Source organism: Typopeltis vanoorti, chromosome 10, assembly GCF_054136105.1.
Source record: "Typopeltis vanoorti isolate ZY-2024b chromosome 10, IOZ_Tvanoo_1.0, whole genome shotgun sequence".
Classification (NCBI taxonomy): Eukaryota; Metazoa; Arthropoda; class Arachnida; order Uropygi; family Thelyphonidae; genus Typopeltis; species Typopeltis vanoorti.
Genome location: NC_143558.1, coordinates 13,585,718 through 13,604,847, shown reverse-complemented (window position 1 = coordinate 13,604,847; position 19,130 = coordinate 13,585,718). Strand labels below are relative to the sequence as shown.

At 36.6% G+C, this 19,130-nt stretch overlaps 1 protein-coding gene across 3 annotated transcripts in view; it reads left to right on the top strand.

Moving 5' to 3' along the window:
- RyR (Ryanodine receptor) overlaps positions 1-19,130 on the top strand; it is a 1,703,288-nt gene that overhangs the window by 554,614 nt on the left and 1,129,544 nt on the right. For all 3 annotated transcript variants that reach the window (XM_090399345.1, XM_090399347.1, XM_090399344.1), the window contains exons 37-39: positions 4,785-4,838; positions 5,479-6,259; positions 16,329-16,506. In XM_090399345.1, coding sequence (XP_090255471.1) covers positions 4,785-4,838; positions 5,479-6,259; positions 16,329-16,506 — 1,013 coding nt within the window. The remainder of the gene's footprint in view (positions 1-4,784; positions 4,839-5,478; positions 6,260-16,328; positions 16,507-19,130) is intronic.

The following is a 19,130-nucleotide window of genomic DNA, read 5'->3' as shown; positions in this document are numbered from 1 at the left end:
AGAGTTGGAGTGTTCGTGTTATTATTATTGATTTAAAAAAAAAAGTGATTCTACTACTCATAATTTTCATGAGGATTTTTTAATACCATAGCCCCCGCCCCTTATTCGCAGGTTCACTATCCACAGTCAACCCCAGTCCAAGAATATTTAATGGAAAAACAGTAATAAATAAACAATTTCTAATTACATCAGCAAGGTAGATATTAGATCCAGCGTTAATTCAAAGCCAAATGTTTCTAGAAACTATAAACATTTCGTAAGTTGACCTGGGAGCATACGAGAATACAATCCTCAGCATCTCTGAGTTGCCTTAGCTTGCACTACTTGACTTAGTAGTAGTTAAGGCAACTCAGGAATGCTGAGGATTGTATTCTTGTAAGCTCTCGGGTCAACTTGCGAAACTTTTATAGTTTCTACAAATATTAAGCTTTGATATGATGTTGGATCTAATATCCACTTTGCCAATGTAATTTTACATCGCCGAAATGATGCCGTGCATAGTATATATAGGGTTTGGTGCTATCTTCAGGGTGTCTTGAAACATATCCCCCATGGATATGTTTCAAGTTGTTTCAAAATCATTACTGTCACTGCCCTCCAAAGGGCAGTGGCTAATGATTTTGAAAGCATATGGTGTGATGTAGAGGTGGGCAAGACAGGATACTTAGTGGGCTGTTGCTACAGACCAAGGAGCACAGAGGGTGGGGACCAGGATATATTTAGATAGTTGAGCTTGGCAAGTGCAAGAAGAATGATTGTTATGGGAGATTTTAACTACAGCAGTATAAATTGTGGAGAGGAAAATGCAAGTAGTAAGAAGAGGATAGAATTTCTAGAATTCTTGAGGGACAAATGTCTTCGGCAGCATGTAATAGAGGGAACAAGAGGTTCAAGAGTTTTGGTGGTCATAGCATCAGAAGAGTTGATAATAAGTGAGATGGCATCTCTCCCACCAGTTGGAGAGAGTGACCACGTGGTTCTGACTTGGAAGATGAATAGACATGCCGGAATATCAAAGAGATGGGAACATATGTGGAATTATAAGGCATGTGATTATAATAGTCTTAGACATCAACTTGGGGAAGTTTCATAGAGGGAGGAATTGGAAGGCCAGGATATCATTAGTGCTTGGGAAATTGTGAAGGAATATTTGTTAGCAGCAATAGTAAGCTGTATTCCACAAGTGAAGAAGATGACACAATTTGGTATAAAGTGGATGACAAACAATATTAAACAGGAACTCCATGTGAAAAAGAGGCTATGGAAGAGATATAAGGAGACAGGTGAAGAGCAGATGCATGAAGAATATAAGACAAAGGTCAGGAGAGTGACAATGGTAAGGAAGGCGAAACTGGAATATGAGAAGAGATTGGCCCCAAGATCCAAAGAAAATCCTAGGGAATTTTTTATCTATGTGGCCAGTAGGAGATGAAATGACCGTGGAACAATGATATTGTGGGATAAAAATGGGAATAGAGTGACTGATGCAGAGGACATAGTGGAATTGTTCAAATGAACACTTTATTGGTGTATTTCATCCTGTAAGAGTAAATTTTAATACTAGAGGGATAGGGCAGGTTCAAGGTTTAGAGGTGCAGGAGGAGTGCGTGTGTACAAATACTGAGTATTCTGGATGTCAGTAAAACTGTGGGACTAGATGGTATTTCACCACGAGTTTTGAGAGAATTTACTAAAGGACTGAAAGCTCCTTTGACCTGGTTTTTCAATGAAAGTCTGGCTACAGGAAAGGTATCCAGAGAATGGAAGGTGCATAAGATAGTGCCATTGCATTAGGGTGGTAGCAGATTGGAAATGTCTAATTATAGCCAGTTTGGGAGTCATCAATAGTAATTGTTAAGATCTTGGAGAAATTAGTTAGGAACCATATACAACATTGGGCAGATGAAGGTAATGTTATCTGTGAGAGTCAACATGGATTTGTGAAGGGGAGCTCTTGTTTTAATAATATGCTAGCCTTTTATAATAAACTTACAAGAGCAGTAGAGGAGGGAAAGGTATATACTGCCATTTTCTTGGATTTAGCAAAGGCATTTGACAGGATGCCATATGATAAGCTGATATTTAAGTTGCTGCACAGTAGTCTGGATGTCAGGTTGGTCAATTGGATTCAGGATTGGCTGTCCAATAGGTATCAGAGAATTGTGTATGGTGGGGCAGTTTCAAGGAGGCAGAGGGTTACAAGTGGGGTCCAACAGGGCTCAGTACTGGAAACTATATTGTTTAACCTTTATATCAGTGACATTGTCAGTGGATTGCAAGGGGATATTCAGTTGTTTGCAGAGGATGTGAAGCTGGGAAGGATTATTAGTAATACTGCAGATGCAGCAGCCCTGCAAGAGGATTTGAATAAGTTTTAGTTTAATAAGATTTGGTTTAATGCAGCAAAATGTAAGGTCTTGAAGTTTAGGAAACATTGATGGGACACTTCCTCCAGTATAACTACTCTATAGGAGGAGTTATACTGGAGGAAGTAGGGGAGACAAGAGATTCGAGGTTGATAATTGATAGAAATCTGAAATTTAGAGGATATATTGCAAAGGTGGTGAAGGTAACACAGACGATTGCTGCAATAATGAGAAGGACGCTGACCTGCAGAGATAAAACAGTTATCATCCCGTTGTATAAGACCCTGATCAAACCACACTTGTACTATTGTTCTCAGATTTTGTCCCCAGAATTTAAAGGGGATAAATTAACTGTAGAAAGGGTACAAAGGCAGATAACAGAGATGGTTTCAGAACTGTACAATGATAGTTATGAGGATCGGCTGAGGGAATGTGGACTGCAGAGTTTGGTGGATAGAAGAAGGAGAGGTGATATGATTAAGACTTTTACACTGTTGAGAGGTGGTTACAGGGTTGACACTGGGGAGTTCTTTTGCTTGGTTGAACTGCAGGAAGGGGTGATGACAAGATGCCATCCCTGGAAGTTACTAAAGAAAACTTTGAGCAAGAGGATCAGGAGTGGTTTCTTTGCATGGAGGGTGGTTTTTAGGTCCCCCCTAAGAAGGTGTTTCTTAGGGGGGACCTCCCCTCGATGAGTCTTGATAGACTTTGTGTTTCTTAGGCAGGACCTCTCACGATGAATCTTATGACTCCATGGAGACCTGAATAATAATAATAATAATAATAATAATAATAATGTCTCCCATTGTGTGAACTAGGATCCAGAGTTGGGTTGACAACAATGGTATAATCTTTGATGGACAGCATGGATTTGCTAAAGGGAGGCCATGTTTTAGTAATCTACTTACTTATTACAATAAAGTGACTGCTTCCTTGGACAGAGGAGAAGGATACACAGTAATATACTTGGATTCCGCAAAGGCTATTGATAGAGTACCTCATGATAAGTTGACTGTCAAACTAGAGCAGATGGGGTTAGATATTAGATTAGTACATTGGATTGGAGACTGGCTATCTGATAGGTATCAACAACTTGTGTATGGAGGAGTGATATCCAGGAAAAGTAAAGTCACTAGTGGAGTGCCTCAGGGGTCTGTTTTAGGGATACTACTGTTTAATGTGTATATTAATGATATTGGTGAAGATTTGAATGGAGATATTCAGTTGTTTGCAGATGATGCAAAGTTGGGAACCATGAAGAGTAGAGAAGATGTTGTGGCCTTACAAGAAGACTTGAATAAATTGAGTGATTGGGCATGGAAATGTGGATGTGAGTTCAATGTTGCAAAATGTAAGGTTTTAAAAATTGGAAAACAAAGATGGGATGTAGAATTTATGCTTGGTGAGGATATATTGTTGGAGGTGGAGAAAATAACAGATATGGGGGTGATAGTGAATAAGGATCTGAAATTTAGGGGACACGTAGCCAAAATTATGAAGACAACACAAAAGCTTCTGGGAATGATGCGGAGGACACTGACGTGTAGAAGTAGGGAGATTCTTGTTCCATTGTATAAGGCTTTGATTAGGCCACACACTTGGTTTTCAGAAGGATGAAGAGATGTCGGAAAGGGTCCAGAGGCGACTAAGGTAGTTTCTGACCTCTGGAATGTTGAGTATGAGGAAAGATTGAGAAGATGCAACTTTTAGAGTCTGGTGGACAGGAGGAGGAGGGGAGATATAATATAATAGAGACCTACAAGTTATTAAGGGGTTGTTATAGGATCAATGCTGGAGAGGTTCTACAGAACATAGTGGGAGATCAGGGAAGATCCAGAGGTCATCCCTGATGCTGTATAAGGAGGGTGTGAGTAATGGAGTGAGAAACAGGTTTTTTTCATGCAGAGTTGTGAATGTTTGGAATGCCTCCTGAGAGTGTGGCATCTGCAGAGAATTTGAGTGTGTTTAAAGCACGGTATGATGAGCTGTGTGTTTGATAAAAGGACCTCCTAGATGAGTCTTTAACTCCATGGGGGGTGTTGGGTAATAATAGTAATAATAATAATAATAATGATAATGATAATAATAATATTGTATGAAGAAACAAGAGAATTTGCTCTGGAGAAGACATGGTAATAACCACACAATGGCAGGATTGTGATGTATTCCTGAGGTAATGGAATCTTGCTGTATAGGTATTACATTCAATTTCAGTTTGTAGAAGATTGTTGTTTAAAATTATGAATGAATAAAAAGCATAATTATAATTTTGAGGCATTGAATTGTTTATCCTAATAGATAAAATTTAATATAAGTAAAGTGAATGCACTATCTAATAAGTTATTCAGTGTAGCTAAATAATATAAACTTTTGCAATATTTTAATTTATTTTTGAATTTATTATTTTTTTTTTATTAGCTAATCTGGAGCAGTATATGTTGAAGAGTGGCTTTAGTATGTCAGATATTAAAGGTTTGTACTCTGTACATCAAGGTATTTTTTTTAACCAATAATATTTACAACTTTTTATTATAATATTATGAAAACACTTATAAAACATATAATAAGCCAAAAGGCTATTTTACTGGCGATACAAGTTAAGTTAAAGGGAGATGGTAAATCCCATTTTATTTTATAGCCAGGTACGAAAACCTTGATATTCCAGGTCTACCTACTCACTGATGAGACCTCAAAAAAGGTTGAAACTTGTCTGGGTAGTGACCTCTTCTCATAATGTAAAACAGTATATATACATCTCTTAGGAGCTGTGTTTTACATTATGAGAGAATATTAAAGTTAGTGACAGAGCTTGCTCCACCTTTGCTTGGAGTTGCCCTGGTGTTGTACTACCCAAGTGATCACTTACACTTGGGCTTGCCGATAGTTTTTTCGGCATGAAACTCTATGGATTCGATGGATTTCGATCCGAGTTTCGTAACCGGCGATAAAATAAAACGGGATTTACCATCTCCCTTTAACTTAACTTAACTTAACATCTTGATATTGATATATTCTTAAAAAAAGTGATATGTAAATAAACTGATGACACTTTGCTGGAATGTATTAGAATTATATTGTAAAATGTCTAAACAATTTCTTTTATATATCTCAGATCTTCAACGTGGGTATTCAGAAGATGCAGCCGAAACAGATGATGCCATACATACCCAGCAGGCACAACAGACTGCAGCTAGAACAACTCTTGCCAAAACTCATTCTATGGACATGACTAGCTTGGCAGTTCCAGATGGAGTATCTGATCCCACTAAACTACGAGCTTCATCAAGTGAAGAGGCATTACACAAAAAAGGACTAGAGGAATTAAGAAGGAAAAAAAGTATTACACCTGATCCAGCTACTAGTGACTCAGAACCTGAAAGACCAAAACGACGAGGCCGTTCGCCCTTCCGTTTCTTTAAAAAAAAAGACAGTGAGAAAGCTGTTGGACAGACAGATACAAATCAGTTGGATGTGCCTCCTGAAAGGACCAAGCCTCTAACTACTACAACTACTGGTCCAACACTTGCTGTCCGTACCCCTTCAACAAGAGGCTCAGTTGGCCATATTGTGCCTCCTACCATTCCAGAACGCCCAAATACATTGAGTCCTGGAGGAGTTGATAAGCCTGGCATGATTTCTCCTAGAAAATTATCCAGAGTGCCTGTAGAAGATATGAATGGAGATGGTGATGGAGATTATATAGATCAAGGATCTCTGGATTTAGTGGATGACTATTTTTATGGAGTACGTATATTACCAGGACAAGAGCCTAATCATGTTTATTGTGGATGGGTAGCTAATACATATCGTCAGTTTGACAAAACGTTTGATAACAATATAGTTCGAAAAGTGGTATTTCAAGGAATCGGTGAGGAAAACTCTTTAAATGAAATGTAAGTATATTTCTTTATTATTAATGATGATGTTGACTGATAGTGATTATTATTATTTTCTCAGACATGAAGTCAATGACTCATTGCAGGAAGTACACACTTTACTGACTGTCATCCTTGGAATTTCCAGAAATAACCCCATATTTTCTCATTTCCAGTCATGTATTGAATAAGAAAAAAAGAAAGAAAGGTAAACAAAAGGTCTTCTTGGTTTCTTGGTCAGTTCTCTTGTGATTAATAGGCAACATCAGGTGTAAGCTAGAAATAAATAGAAAAAAAAAATCAAGCACACTTAAAGCAAACAAGATTTCTGAATGTTTAATCAGAATGATATGGGAAAATAAAAATCTAAATTTTGCACCTAAGACAAGTATATATAAAAGTATAAAATAAGACCAGTTTAGAGTTTTGACTTATGCATTTGAAACAAGAGCTAAAATGGTTAAGATCAAACAATTAAACGTTACTACTGAAATAACTATTTGGAAAACTGCAGGAAAAAAAATTGATAAAATCAGAAATGAAGAAATATATAAATGCACCTTAGCAAACAGGCAAAATGAATGGTAAAATCATACCAACAGAATGCAAAAAGAAAGAATAATCAGACAAATAGAAAAATGGAAACCAAATACTAGAAGACCAGTTGGATGATCACTAAAATGATGCAAGGATAGATTATAATGGGCATTGTTGCAACAGGTCCGAAACGTAAGGTGGAAGATGATGATGATGAAAAGAAGAAGGACCTGAAGTCAAAGATTATTGCGAGAAGAAGTGTTTACCAACCGTTATGCACACAATACCTATCATACATCTCATTGAACTCATTCACTAAGAAGTGCTAACAAAACACTTCTGGTAACCCATTTCATTCATTCATTCATCAATCCAAATGGGATGATCCCATGTTTTCTTATTTCTGGCAATTATTATTATTATTATTACATGATACTCCAGGGAGTCCAAAGACGCATCGAGGGAGGATACCTACTCTACAGCTCTGTTTCCACTCTCAATCCATCAGCTACAATGAACTGCAACTGCCATCATCATCTACACCAACACCATCTACTGACCACCAACACTAGTATTTTCACAGACAATCACAAACAATCATGTCCACAGCGGGATTTGAACCTGCAGCCTTTTGGCTGGAGAGCGAATATGCTAACCACTTGGCCAACCAGGCCAGCAATGGCCTGGTTATTTCTGGCAATGTATTAAAGGGAAAATAAAGTCTTCTATGTCCCTCCTGTAGTAATCCTTTAATAAATTATACTGTATATATCTTTTATCATATCCCTTCTATTTTGCCTATCAACTATCCAAACACCTTCGATGTGTCTTCATATGGAGAATTCCATAGACCTGTTATGAACTTGGTTGCTCATCTCGAATCTGCTCCACCAACTTCTTCTCCCAAAAAAGGCAAACAGATTAGGGACAAATGACTTGACTGGAAAGAAAAAAAAAAAAACATGTCAGATTGAATATCAGGAGGTTGTTGAGATGGATAAAAGATAATAATGTGATGAGAAAGGTGGTAAATGTGATGCTCAGGTATGACAGTGGTGAGATGAGGTGGAGAGCAAGGATTATGAACATTTGTGAGGAGAAAGAAGTGCAGTTTGTTAATGTGTAGAATGAGTTTGAAGGATGAAGTGAACTGTGTAAGAGTGTTAAAGATACCAAGCAATTTTTAAACCTGGTTTTACTCCATTTTTTCCAAGTAAGCAAAGAGACAAAATGTCAAGTTTGCGCCTGCAATTTATGCAAGACTAGCTGATCCCACAGGTAGTGCAAGACCAAGGCAACTCGTTGTAGAGGTGGAGCAAGCTCTGATCACTAATCTTAATATTTACCCTTAATGCCAAAACACATCTCACCAAAAAACTCAACACATCTCACCAAAAAACACCACAGGTAGTGCAAGACTCAGGTCTTGCACTACCTGTGGGATCAGCTAGTCTTGCATAAATTGCAGGTGCAAACTTGACATTTAGTCTCTTTGCTTACTTGGAAAAAATGGAGTAAAACCAGGTTTAAAAATTGCTTGGTATCTTTAACATAACTATACCCAAGTTAAAAATACTTTCTACATCTATATCTCCTCCTGAGATTTTTATTTAATAAGGTTATAACACCTTATGGTAACTCGTTTTGGTAAAATACTTACAAGCTCTGCATTACTAAATCTTGGTATTTCTAGCCTGGCTCCCCACTGATGAGACCTCAATAAAGGTCGAAACTGGTCTGGGTAGTGGCCCCTTGCCTTTAATACAAAACATCATACATCCCCTTCTTGGAGATGTGTTTTGGCATTAAGGGTAAATATTAAGATTAGTGATCAGAGCTTGCTCCACCTCTACCACGAGTTGCCTTGGTCTTGCACTACCTGTGGGATCAGCTAGTCTTGCATAAATTGCAGGTGCAAACTTGACATTTTGTCTGTTTGCTTACTTGGAAAAAATGGAGTAAAACCAGGTTTAAAAATTGCTTGGTATCTTTAACATAACTATACCCAAGTTAAAAATACTTTCTACATGTGTAAAAGTGATGGACTACATTTGAATGGTTTGGTGTGAGTCGCTTGGAGAGACTGCTGCTGGGAGGTAGAAGAGAAGTGATTGCAGAGAATGAATCTGATCAAGTGGGAAGCAATGTGGAAGAATTGGAGAGTAAGACAGGAGAGATTGAAGAGGTAGTTATGAAAGAAGAAGTGAGTTGTATGACTATGAGAGAATGAGAGACAGAGAAATGGAGAGGCTCAGGGTGGACATGGGAATACAACGTGAGAAAGGCTAATGCTCCCAGATGATGTGAATGTGTGTGCAGGGAAGGGGAGGACCTGGGATCAGGAGAAAAGGGTTGGATTTGAAGAAAGTTCTGAGATGAATAAGAAAAAAAGAAATCGCTTAAGTTAAGCATTGAGAAGTCACATCAAATAAGTGGTATCGGTGGAACTAGCTATAGATCCAGGAATGAGCTGGATCCTCCTGGGCTAGCTTCATCTCATAAGTAGCTTTTACTTTCTTTACCATGCTCATCATCCTTCTTGCCTGTGTTTGCACAGCTCATGAATTTACTGATCACATTTATTTTTATATACTCTTCACAACATTATTAAATTTATCATTATTAAGTTATCATTGGTAAATTATTATGATTATGACTCTATGGAGTCAAACGACTCATCATGGGAGGCCCCTCCTAGAAAATACAAAGTCTATCATACCACTCCTTGAACTCAGTGACCATTCGTGCTCTCACCACTTGATCAGGCAATGCATTCCATGATTCAACCACACTCCATGCAAAAAAACACTCCTCATCCTCTTGCTCACTCACAGCTTCCTTTCATAACTTCCAAGGGTGCCCTTGTCCTTGCTCCCCCCCCCCATTCCACCAAGCGAAAGAACTCTCCAATGTCAACCCTATAACCATCTCTCAACAGTTTCAAAGTCTTAATCATATCACCTATTCTTCTTCTTCTTCTTCTTCTTCTATCTACCAAACTCTGCAGTCCACATTCCCTCAGCCTGTCCTCATAACTAACATAACTGTACAGTCCTGAAACCATCTTTGTTATCTGTCCCTCTATACCCTTTCCACAGTTAATTTATCCCCTTCAAATCCTTTGGACCAAATTTGAGAGCAATAGTCCAAGTGTATATTCCACTGTATAAAGCTCTGATCAGAGCTTTATACAGTGGAATGACAACTCTTTTTTCTCTGCAATTCAGTGTCCTTCTCAGTATTGCAGCAATCATCTGGGTTACCTTCACCACTTTTGCAATATGTTCCCTGAATTTCAGGTTTCTATCAGTCATCACCCCCCAGATCTCTTGTCTCCCGTACTTCCTTACAGCTTCTTCAACAGAGTGTGCAGCCTCCCATCAATGTATCCCAAACTTTAAGACTTTACATTTTGCTGCATTAAACTGAAACCCCCATTCATATTCGCCCATCTGTCCAGTTTATTCAAATCCTCTTGCAGGACTACCACATCTGACTATTATTAATAACCCTTACTAGCTTCACATCATCTGCAAACAACTGAATCTCTCCCTGCAATCCAATGTCATTGATATAAAGGTTAAACAATACTGGTTCCAGTACTGATCCCTGTGGGCACCCCACTTGTAGCCTTTTGTCTCCTTGATATTGCCACACTATACACAACTCTGATACCTATGAGATAGCCAATCCTGAATCCAGTTGACTAACCTGACATCTAAACTCACGTACTGCAACTTAAATATCAACTTATCATGTGGCACCCTGTCAAATGCCTTTGCAAAATCCAAAAAAATTGCAGAATATGCCTTTCCCTCATCAACCATTCTTATCACTTTATTATCAAAGGCAATCGTGTTACTAAAGCAAGAGCACCCCTTAAAAAATCCATGTTGACTCTCACAGATAACATTGCTATCATCTTCCCAAAGCTGATTGTGGTCCCTCACTAATTTCTCCAAAATCTGAACAACTACTGATGAAACACAAACTGTCCTATAATTAGACATTTCCAGTCTGTTAATGCCACATGAATGCAGTGACACTATCTTATCCTCCTTCCACTTCTTGGGTGTCTTTCCCATGGCCAGACTTTCACTGAAAAACTAAGTCAACAGAGCTGTCAGTTGTTTAGTAGACTGACACAAAATGATTTAGCACATTCTATGTCATAGTCTATGTGATTTCTATAATATTTTATATAGAACACAGTTATGTCTGAATTACTTAATATGGTCTGACTATGCTTTTCACAGATGTCCCATAATATCAAATGTCCCTTAAAGAGAGCCATAATATCAGACAGTAATTAGTTCTTACAGAACTAATTACTGCCTTTATTACTTTGCCCATGTCCTATGTTTTGATTACTTCATGTGGCAAAATAATTTTTACCTACAAAAACAAGGTATACAGCCATTGTCTCAACACTATCTCCTTCTTATTTGCCTTTAGATGGAAGCAGTGAGCAATATACTCATACCTTGACTTTAAAACTTACAGTTTGGATTAGATATGTTGATGATCTTTTTGTTATCTGGCCACAATTTCTAAGCTTTAAACACCTTTTTCATCTACCTGAACAAACTATATATGATTCCATACAATTTACCATGGAAATTGAAAATGAAAACTGATTCCTTTTCTGAATACACATGTCACACATACTCAGGCAGTCTATTCTTCACTGTCTACTGCAGACCCACACTTACCAGCCAATGCACATATGCTAATTCTTACCAACACCCTTCACAAAAACCCGAGAGTCATTAACACCCTCAAGAGCAGAACTATGACAATATGTTCTAATGAGAAAGCTCTTTACAATGTCTATAGCAAAAATATCACCAATAAAATTCTTTAAAAAACTACACTTAAAAATGGAAATAATATAGTAAAACCATAGCTACTCCTTATCTTAAAGGAATATCTGAAAAAATAAATAAAATGCTAAACTATTGCAACCTTAATGCTATTTTAAGCCACCTATAAAATTAAAAAATATTCAACTCCTCTAAAAATCTCCCCTCCTTGACCCATCCTGGAATTTAGAAATGTAATGCATTCATAACTTACCATACATTTGTGAAACTGGATGCACAGTAGCAAACCATAAAAAAGAACATAAAGGGCACATCGAATTTAACAATTTTGGTAAATCAGGGCTCTCTGATCATACTGCTAGCATCCAAATTGACTGGAAAAGTACCTGTTTCTTACAGTGTATGCAAATATAATTGCAAAATTAAAGAATCCTATGAAATTGTAATCGACCTTCCTTATCTAAACAATAATGTTGGCCTAAAAGTTTCAAGAATACAGATGGCACACACATTCAGCCCACATAACTTCTATTTCAAGTTCTGCAGTTCTGCATTAAGCCCTCATTTTAGGAGTCTAAGTAATAAATTCAGCACACATTTCATGTATTGGCAACCATCAATTCTATTTTTGTTTTAGTTTGTCTATTAATCTGTAGCATAAATTTTGTTAATTTATGTAGTGTTAATGGATGACTTCGTGTGACTTTAGCATAATATATGTATAGTAACATAGCTTTACTCTTTGTTTATTATTATTATTATTATTATTATTATTAACATCTGCCACACACTCCCTATACACCTTCCATGGATGGCCTCTAGTTCAACCCTTGAATCCCTCTATTCTATGAAAAATCTCCTCCACATTAATCTGATAACAATCCCTCACAACCTTATGTTTCTCAATCATATCCCCTCTTCTTTTATTCATAAGATTCTGTAACTTGCATTCCCTTAATCTCTCCTCATATCTGAAATTTCATAGATTTGACAGACTTAGTAACCCCTCTCCAATACATCCTCTTCCCCTAGAAAACCAGGTAACCAAAGGGAATGTAACCTTTTATTTTTTTTTTTTTTTATGCTTCTGCATGTAATTTTCCTCATCATTGCTATTATTCATTGTGATGTTTTTACAATTTTAGTCTCTGTCCACCACCCCACCCAGTCTCTCATCTCCTTCACTTCCTTCGAAATTTCTCTATTAATTGAATACTCTGCATCACAACCTAGCTTACCAAAGTACCATGCATTTTGCAACATTAAACTAATAGCTGCACTTTGTCCATTCACCTAGTCTATTCAGATCCTCCTGGAAAGCCACATCTGCTCTAATTTTTATAGTTCTTCCCAAATTTGCATCATTGCAAACAGCTGCATCTCCAGTTAATACAAATTAAATAATAGGGGTGTCAAAACAGATCCCAGTCGCACTCCACTGGTAACCTTTGTAAACTTTGTTTACTTACACTTGGATAAAGGATTAAACCAAGTATATAAATTCTTGGTATCTTTAATTTATAATATAACCAAGTGGAAAAACTTCCAACAACCCTAGAATCCAATTTACAGCGGAAAAGGAAACTAATAATAGTCTGGCCTTTCTAGACGCCTTGGTCATCCACCTACCTAATAGTAACCTGTTATTTTCAGTATATAGGAAACCCATTCACACAGGCAGATACATTCACAAACTTTCCCATCCCTCCCCTCTCAACAATATGGTATCATAAAAACACTAATTCATAGAGCTTATAACCTATCTTCCAATGAGACCTCTCTCGCAACAGAACTCCACATATACACCACATTTTTTTATCTAATGTCTACAGTTCCCACAATACCAAAAAATAATCAGGCCTTTCCCCAATGCATGGCTTTCTCTTCACAATCATTTTCATAATGCTATCGCCATCCCCTATGTTTGAGACAAATCAAAAAAATATCCAGAGTCTTAAAGAAATTCTTTAGCTAACTGATCCGCTCTCTCATTTCCTGCAACCCCAGTATGTGCGTTCACCCAGCAGAACTTGATTTCCTATCCCGATGGAGTGAGATTCCAAACCATCTTTCTTGTCTGTTCTATTAACACTATATGGTTGTTCTGTTTTTTTATGCCATCTATAATGCTTCTACTGTTACTGTAAATTGTTGCTGTCTTTTGATGAGAGGTGTTGACTTCTAATTCCTTGAGATATATAAGTGAATGAACTATAGCAAGTTGTTCTGCTTGGTTGTTTGGAACAGAGAGAGTGCAGTCTAGAACAGCGTTCTTGTATAATGGACTGCCTGTTATATGCAATGAGAGAACAGCCACATTCCCTCCAGTTTTGCTTCCGTCAGTGTATATATGGAATTCGTCACTTTCAGAGCTTTCCTTCTCCTTAATATTTGTTTTCTTTGCTTGGTGAGGCCACTTACTGTAGTGAAGCGGACGTTCGTAGCAATTTGGATCAATGTTAGAATTTTCGTTATATCTTCCGCAAGTGACTTCATATATTAGAGATAATTCTTGTATTTTCAAGCAGATCGGTGTTAGAGCTGCAATAACACAAGCTGCCTCAAAAGATATTGTCCTGTTTCCTTTAATTATACGTATGGCTATAAGGCATTGAACTCTATTTAGCTTTTGTCGATTTTTTTTTGATTTTAGCGAATGTTTCCAGGCAGGTGCAGCATAAGATATTAATGGTAGTACAGCTCTGGTATATATTGTTTTCAGCGCTTGTTGGCCTAATCCCCACTTAATTCTTGCCGACTTTGCTAGAAGGTTTACAATTTGTAAGCTTTTCTCAGCAACATATAAGATGTGCTTGTCGAAGGTAAATCTTTCATCTCTTATTACCCCTAGGTATTTTAACTCTGGCTACCTCGAGAACTTCTCCATTTAGGAAGACTGTAACAGGTTGTTTTGATTTTTTACGTGAGATGTGAAGCACTTTAGACTTGCTGCTATTGAATGTAACTTTCTTCTCGCGTGCCTACTCTGCAATTTTAAAGAGTTCTTCATTGGCCGTTTCTTCTAGTTGTAAGCTGTCACGTCCCCGAATCATTATCATCGCATCATTGGCGAAAGCTATGACTTTTGTTTCAGTAGTGAAAAGAAGTCATACTGGGTATTCCAAAAGCCTGGTCCACAGCAGGAGCCTTGAGGGCAGCCTCGTTTGACTTCTTTCATTACAGTTGTGGTTTTTAATAGCAGGGTTGCTCTTCTGTCTGTAAAATAATTTTTTATAATATCGAGTAAGTTTTTTGGACATTTTAAATCTCTTAATTGATTGATAATGGCTGGCCACCAAGCAGCATCGAAAGTTCCTTGTACGTCGAGTGAGATCAGTAGTATGTCTTTTTTTTTTTCTGTAGACTGTCTTCTGTGAACTCTTTTACCTCCATAATTGCATCTACTGTGCTGGATTGAGGTCTAAATGCATATTGATTGCTACTTAATAGGTTTCTTGAGTAGACATAGTACATTATTCGGTTTATCAGAAGATTTTCTAGCACCTTACCAGCAACTTTTATGAGACTGAATGGCCTATATTTGCTAATTTCGTCGGATGTTTCTTTTCCTGGTTTTTTTATGGGTATAATTTTGGAATGTTTCCATTTTAAAAGAAATCGCCCTCTTTTTAGGCATTCATTGTAAACTGTTGTTATGAATTCGGGAAATTCGACAAATGTTCTTAGTAGTATATCGCTGGTTATTCCGTCCTCTCCAGGAGTTTTACTTGGATCCATTGATCTTAATACAGACTTGATTTCTTTAGTTGTAAATAAGTCATCATTAGGAGTATCTATGTCTGTTTTCATTCTTTGTCTGTAAGTTTTGTGAATTTCTTCGTCTGTTGATTCATCATCATCGGGAATAAACTTGTTGATCATAATAGCTGCAGTTTCTGCTAAGTTTTTGTGTAGGTGCCGTCTGTTTTCTTGATGGTTGATAATATGGATGTTGTCTTATTCTTGCTTGCTGCTAATTTATATATATGCAATTCCAAGAATTCGATATGGTTGAAACAGTACAGAATTTTTTCCATTATTCTGTTTTCACGTTTGTAATTTTGTACTGATAGCAGTATTTGGCTTTATAGTAGTTCTATCTTTTGCTCTCTCTCTTAAATCTTGGTTATTGTATGTTCTTTGATATAGTCGTCTGAGTACATTAACACGTTTTCTTAAGACTGTTAATTTGGCATTCCACCAAGGTACTGATTTTCTTCCTTGATGTTTAGCTTCTTGGTTGTTCTGAGTGTTTGGTTGCTGGATTTTTTCAGACCTGATGAAAGCACATAAGCAAGGAAGTCTATATCGGCTTGTTCTGATGCCCAGATGAAATAACCAGCAAACAACAAAGCTGAGCTGTTGTTTACTGATCACATTAAAGTGATGTTCTGAGATTAGGCATGAAAAAAATTCGCTTTTCAATACTTGAGCAAATATCTCTAGATTGGTTTTATTGGTGAAGTACTTGATGTTAATGTGATGGTGCGTGTGTGCGTGCGTGCGTGCGTGCGTGTGTGTGTGTGTGTATGTGTGTTTCTAGATTAGCGTTTATAGTAACATCCTCCTTTTTATGTGTAAGTTATGGAAAGAATTAGTGAATTATACCATTGAAAGGATTGGAAGAGTTATTTTAATATGGAATATCTATCTATATGTCTCATTTTTTTTTAAAATCATATAGTCTGAATAATGTATACCACTGATTTTTGCTTCATTGTCTACAGACTTGATCGACAAGATTGCTACATGGTATGCGCAGGACATCTACATGCTGAAGTATCACATGGAGAGGCCTCTGGACGTAGTTCTAATCAGGGAATGTTTGTTGGTTGCCATATTAACATTGCAATGGGCATTATCACGTTTACAGCAGATGGACAAAGTACTAGGCACAGATTTAGGGTATATAATTTTTTAATTTTTCTTTTTGTTTGAATGTTTCATTATTGCATGCAGATAGCTTTTGTAAGTAAATTGATTACCATTATTATTATTATTATCATTTGACCCTGGAATGAAAGAGGTAAAACAAAAATGGAAATGACAAAATATATAATAAATATCACGTTGTTACGACGGTATGTTACACCCTTCAATTGGAAAAGGCCTAAGTTCGAGTCTCATCATGACGTGAGGAATCTTTATATATATGGACTTTTTCAATCGAAGGTGAGTTAGCCGACCTCATACGGAGGTAGCAGGTTTTTTTCTCTCGGAAACTCGGGTTTTTCATCCTGCATACAGACAAATCACCCTTTCAGAACACATGCAATTTACAGACAAAAAATACTAACTGTGGTGTTGGTGATGGGCAGTGGATGGTGCTGATGTAGATGATTGGTAATAGAGGTGGAGATGGAGAGTTGTACAGTGGGTGTCTTCCCGATGAGTCTTTGGACTCCTTGGAGGTGTCACAAAAATAATAATAAATAAATATAGTAAACTGGAACATAAGAGGAATAGCATATAAAGAAATAGAATTAGATCAAATATTAAATGAAAGAAATTTTCAAATAGCAGTAATCACTGAAACCAAAAAAGAAATTAAAAGGAACAATGAGAACTGAAAATTTTAATGTAATATATAGTGGAATCGACAGAAACTATAGAGCACAAGCAGGTATTATGATTTGGATTCGTAATTCCCTTTCAAAACAGTTAAAATATTAAAAATTATGGAATGAATGAATAATAGAAGCTAGAATAAAAATAGAGAGAGGCTATTTAACAATAATTCATTTATATACCCTAGAAGAAGGAAGAGAAAATGATGATATTGAATTTTATAATCAATTACAAAATATATCCTATTCTCTCAGCCATATGGCATGGATGGGTAGCTATATGCTACCATACTAGGGAAATGATTATGAGCAAGGTGATTTCCCATTGCCTTCCTTGCCGTAGTATTTTATGACTGTAGCCGTGTGTGTTCAAGGGTCCGGATTGCCTGCTTGTGCGATGGACAGCAGGGTTTTTTTCACCAGATAAACTGGTGAAAAAAACCCTGCTGTCCATGCCCAAGACTGGCTAACTTGGCTATGGCTGAGGAAGATCCTTAAGCTCCTCACGTCTCCAACAGGAATCGAAAATCAAACCTAGGACACTCCTTCCCCAGGCATATTGTTGCAAAGTGCATAGCCACTAGGCTAATCGGGCGAACAAATATATATATAATAAAATAAATAAACATGAATATGTAATATTAGCAGGAAACTTAAATGCAAGAATTGGAAACATGAAAATTTAATAATAACATATTGATTAATAACATATTGATAATAACATATTGATTTACTTTATAGTTTATAATAATCTTAAAATAATGAATTCTTTCTGTAAGCATAGAGACATACATAAATATACTTGGGCAGCAAGAGGATGGAAATCAATATTAGATTACTTTAGCTTAAATGAAAATACATCAAAGTTTTCTGCAGATGTTAGAGTCCATAGAGGATATGAAATAAGTAGTTATCCTTGCTAAAATAAAATTAAGATTACCACCTAAATGGCTACAGCTACAAATAACAAGAACAGAAAGAAACTTTGAAACATTTTTGCTATAAAAGTAGATTATTAAATGACATAAATATACAATGGCTGTAGGAACAAAGAATTAACCAATATTTAGATAAAATAAAAGCAAAATAAAGAAATAGAAATACAGTAGCTTAATATGAAAATGATACTAAAGACCAAAAAATTCACTAAAAAGAAAAAAAAAACTGAAGATATGGGACAATACAATCATAGAAATAAATCAAAATGAAAAAGAAGCATATCATAAATGGTTCAGCAGTAAAAGATTAGAAGATGAATTAGAGCAGCGGTGGCAAACCTTTTTATGTGCATGTGCCAAAAATTTACAAATCGAGTTGCTGACGTGCCAGTTTTTAATAGCGGAAAAATTAATAAAAAATTAATTTAACTTAATTTATTTATTTATAAATTTAATATATATATATATATATTTATTTATTTATAATATTTTATAAATCATCATCATCATCATCATCATCATCAAATTCCTGCCATGTACCCTCAAGGGGTGTACAGGATATGACAGTACTACATGAAAAAATTACATCATTACTAACTTCCTATCTACAATTTTCCTCCAAATCAGTCTGTTACTTGTCAAGACTCCAACATTATCAGATCTTATATTTCTATCGTCTAAGGCACTTTGTACCGTATCAATCCACCTATATCTTGGTCTTCCTCTGGGTTGTTTTCCTGCCAACCTGGCAGAGAACACTTGTTTTGCTAATCTTTCCTCTCCCATTCTGTTTAAGTGACCATATCACCTGAGATTAGCTCTGCTAACGCATTCCTGGATGCTGACAATGTCAAGTTCTTTCCTAATATCCTCATTTTTAATATGATATTGCCATTGATGCCATCTGTTCACGCCTCTAATCTTTCTCAGGACTCTCATATCTGCGGTCTCTAGTCTTTGGTCAAGTGTTTTACTTCTGACCCAGCTCTCAGATCCATAAGTTAAAATTGGTTTGAACACAGTC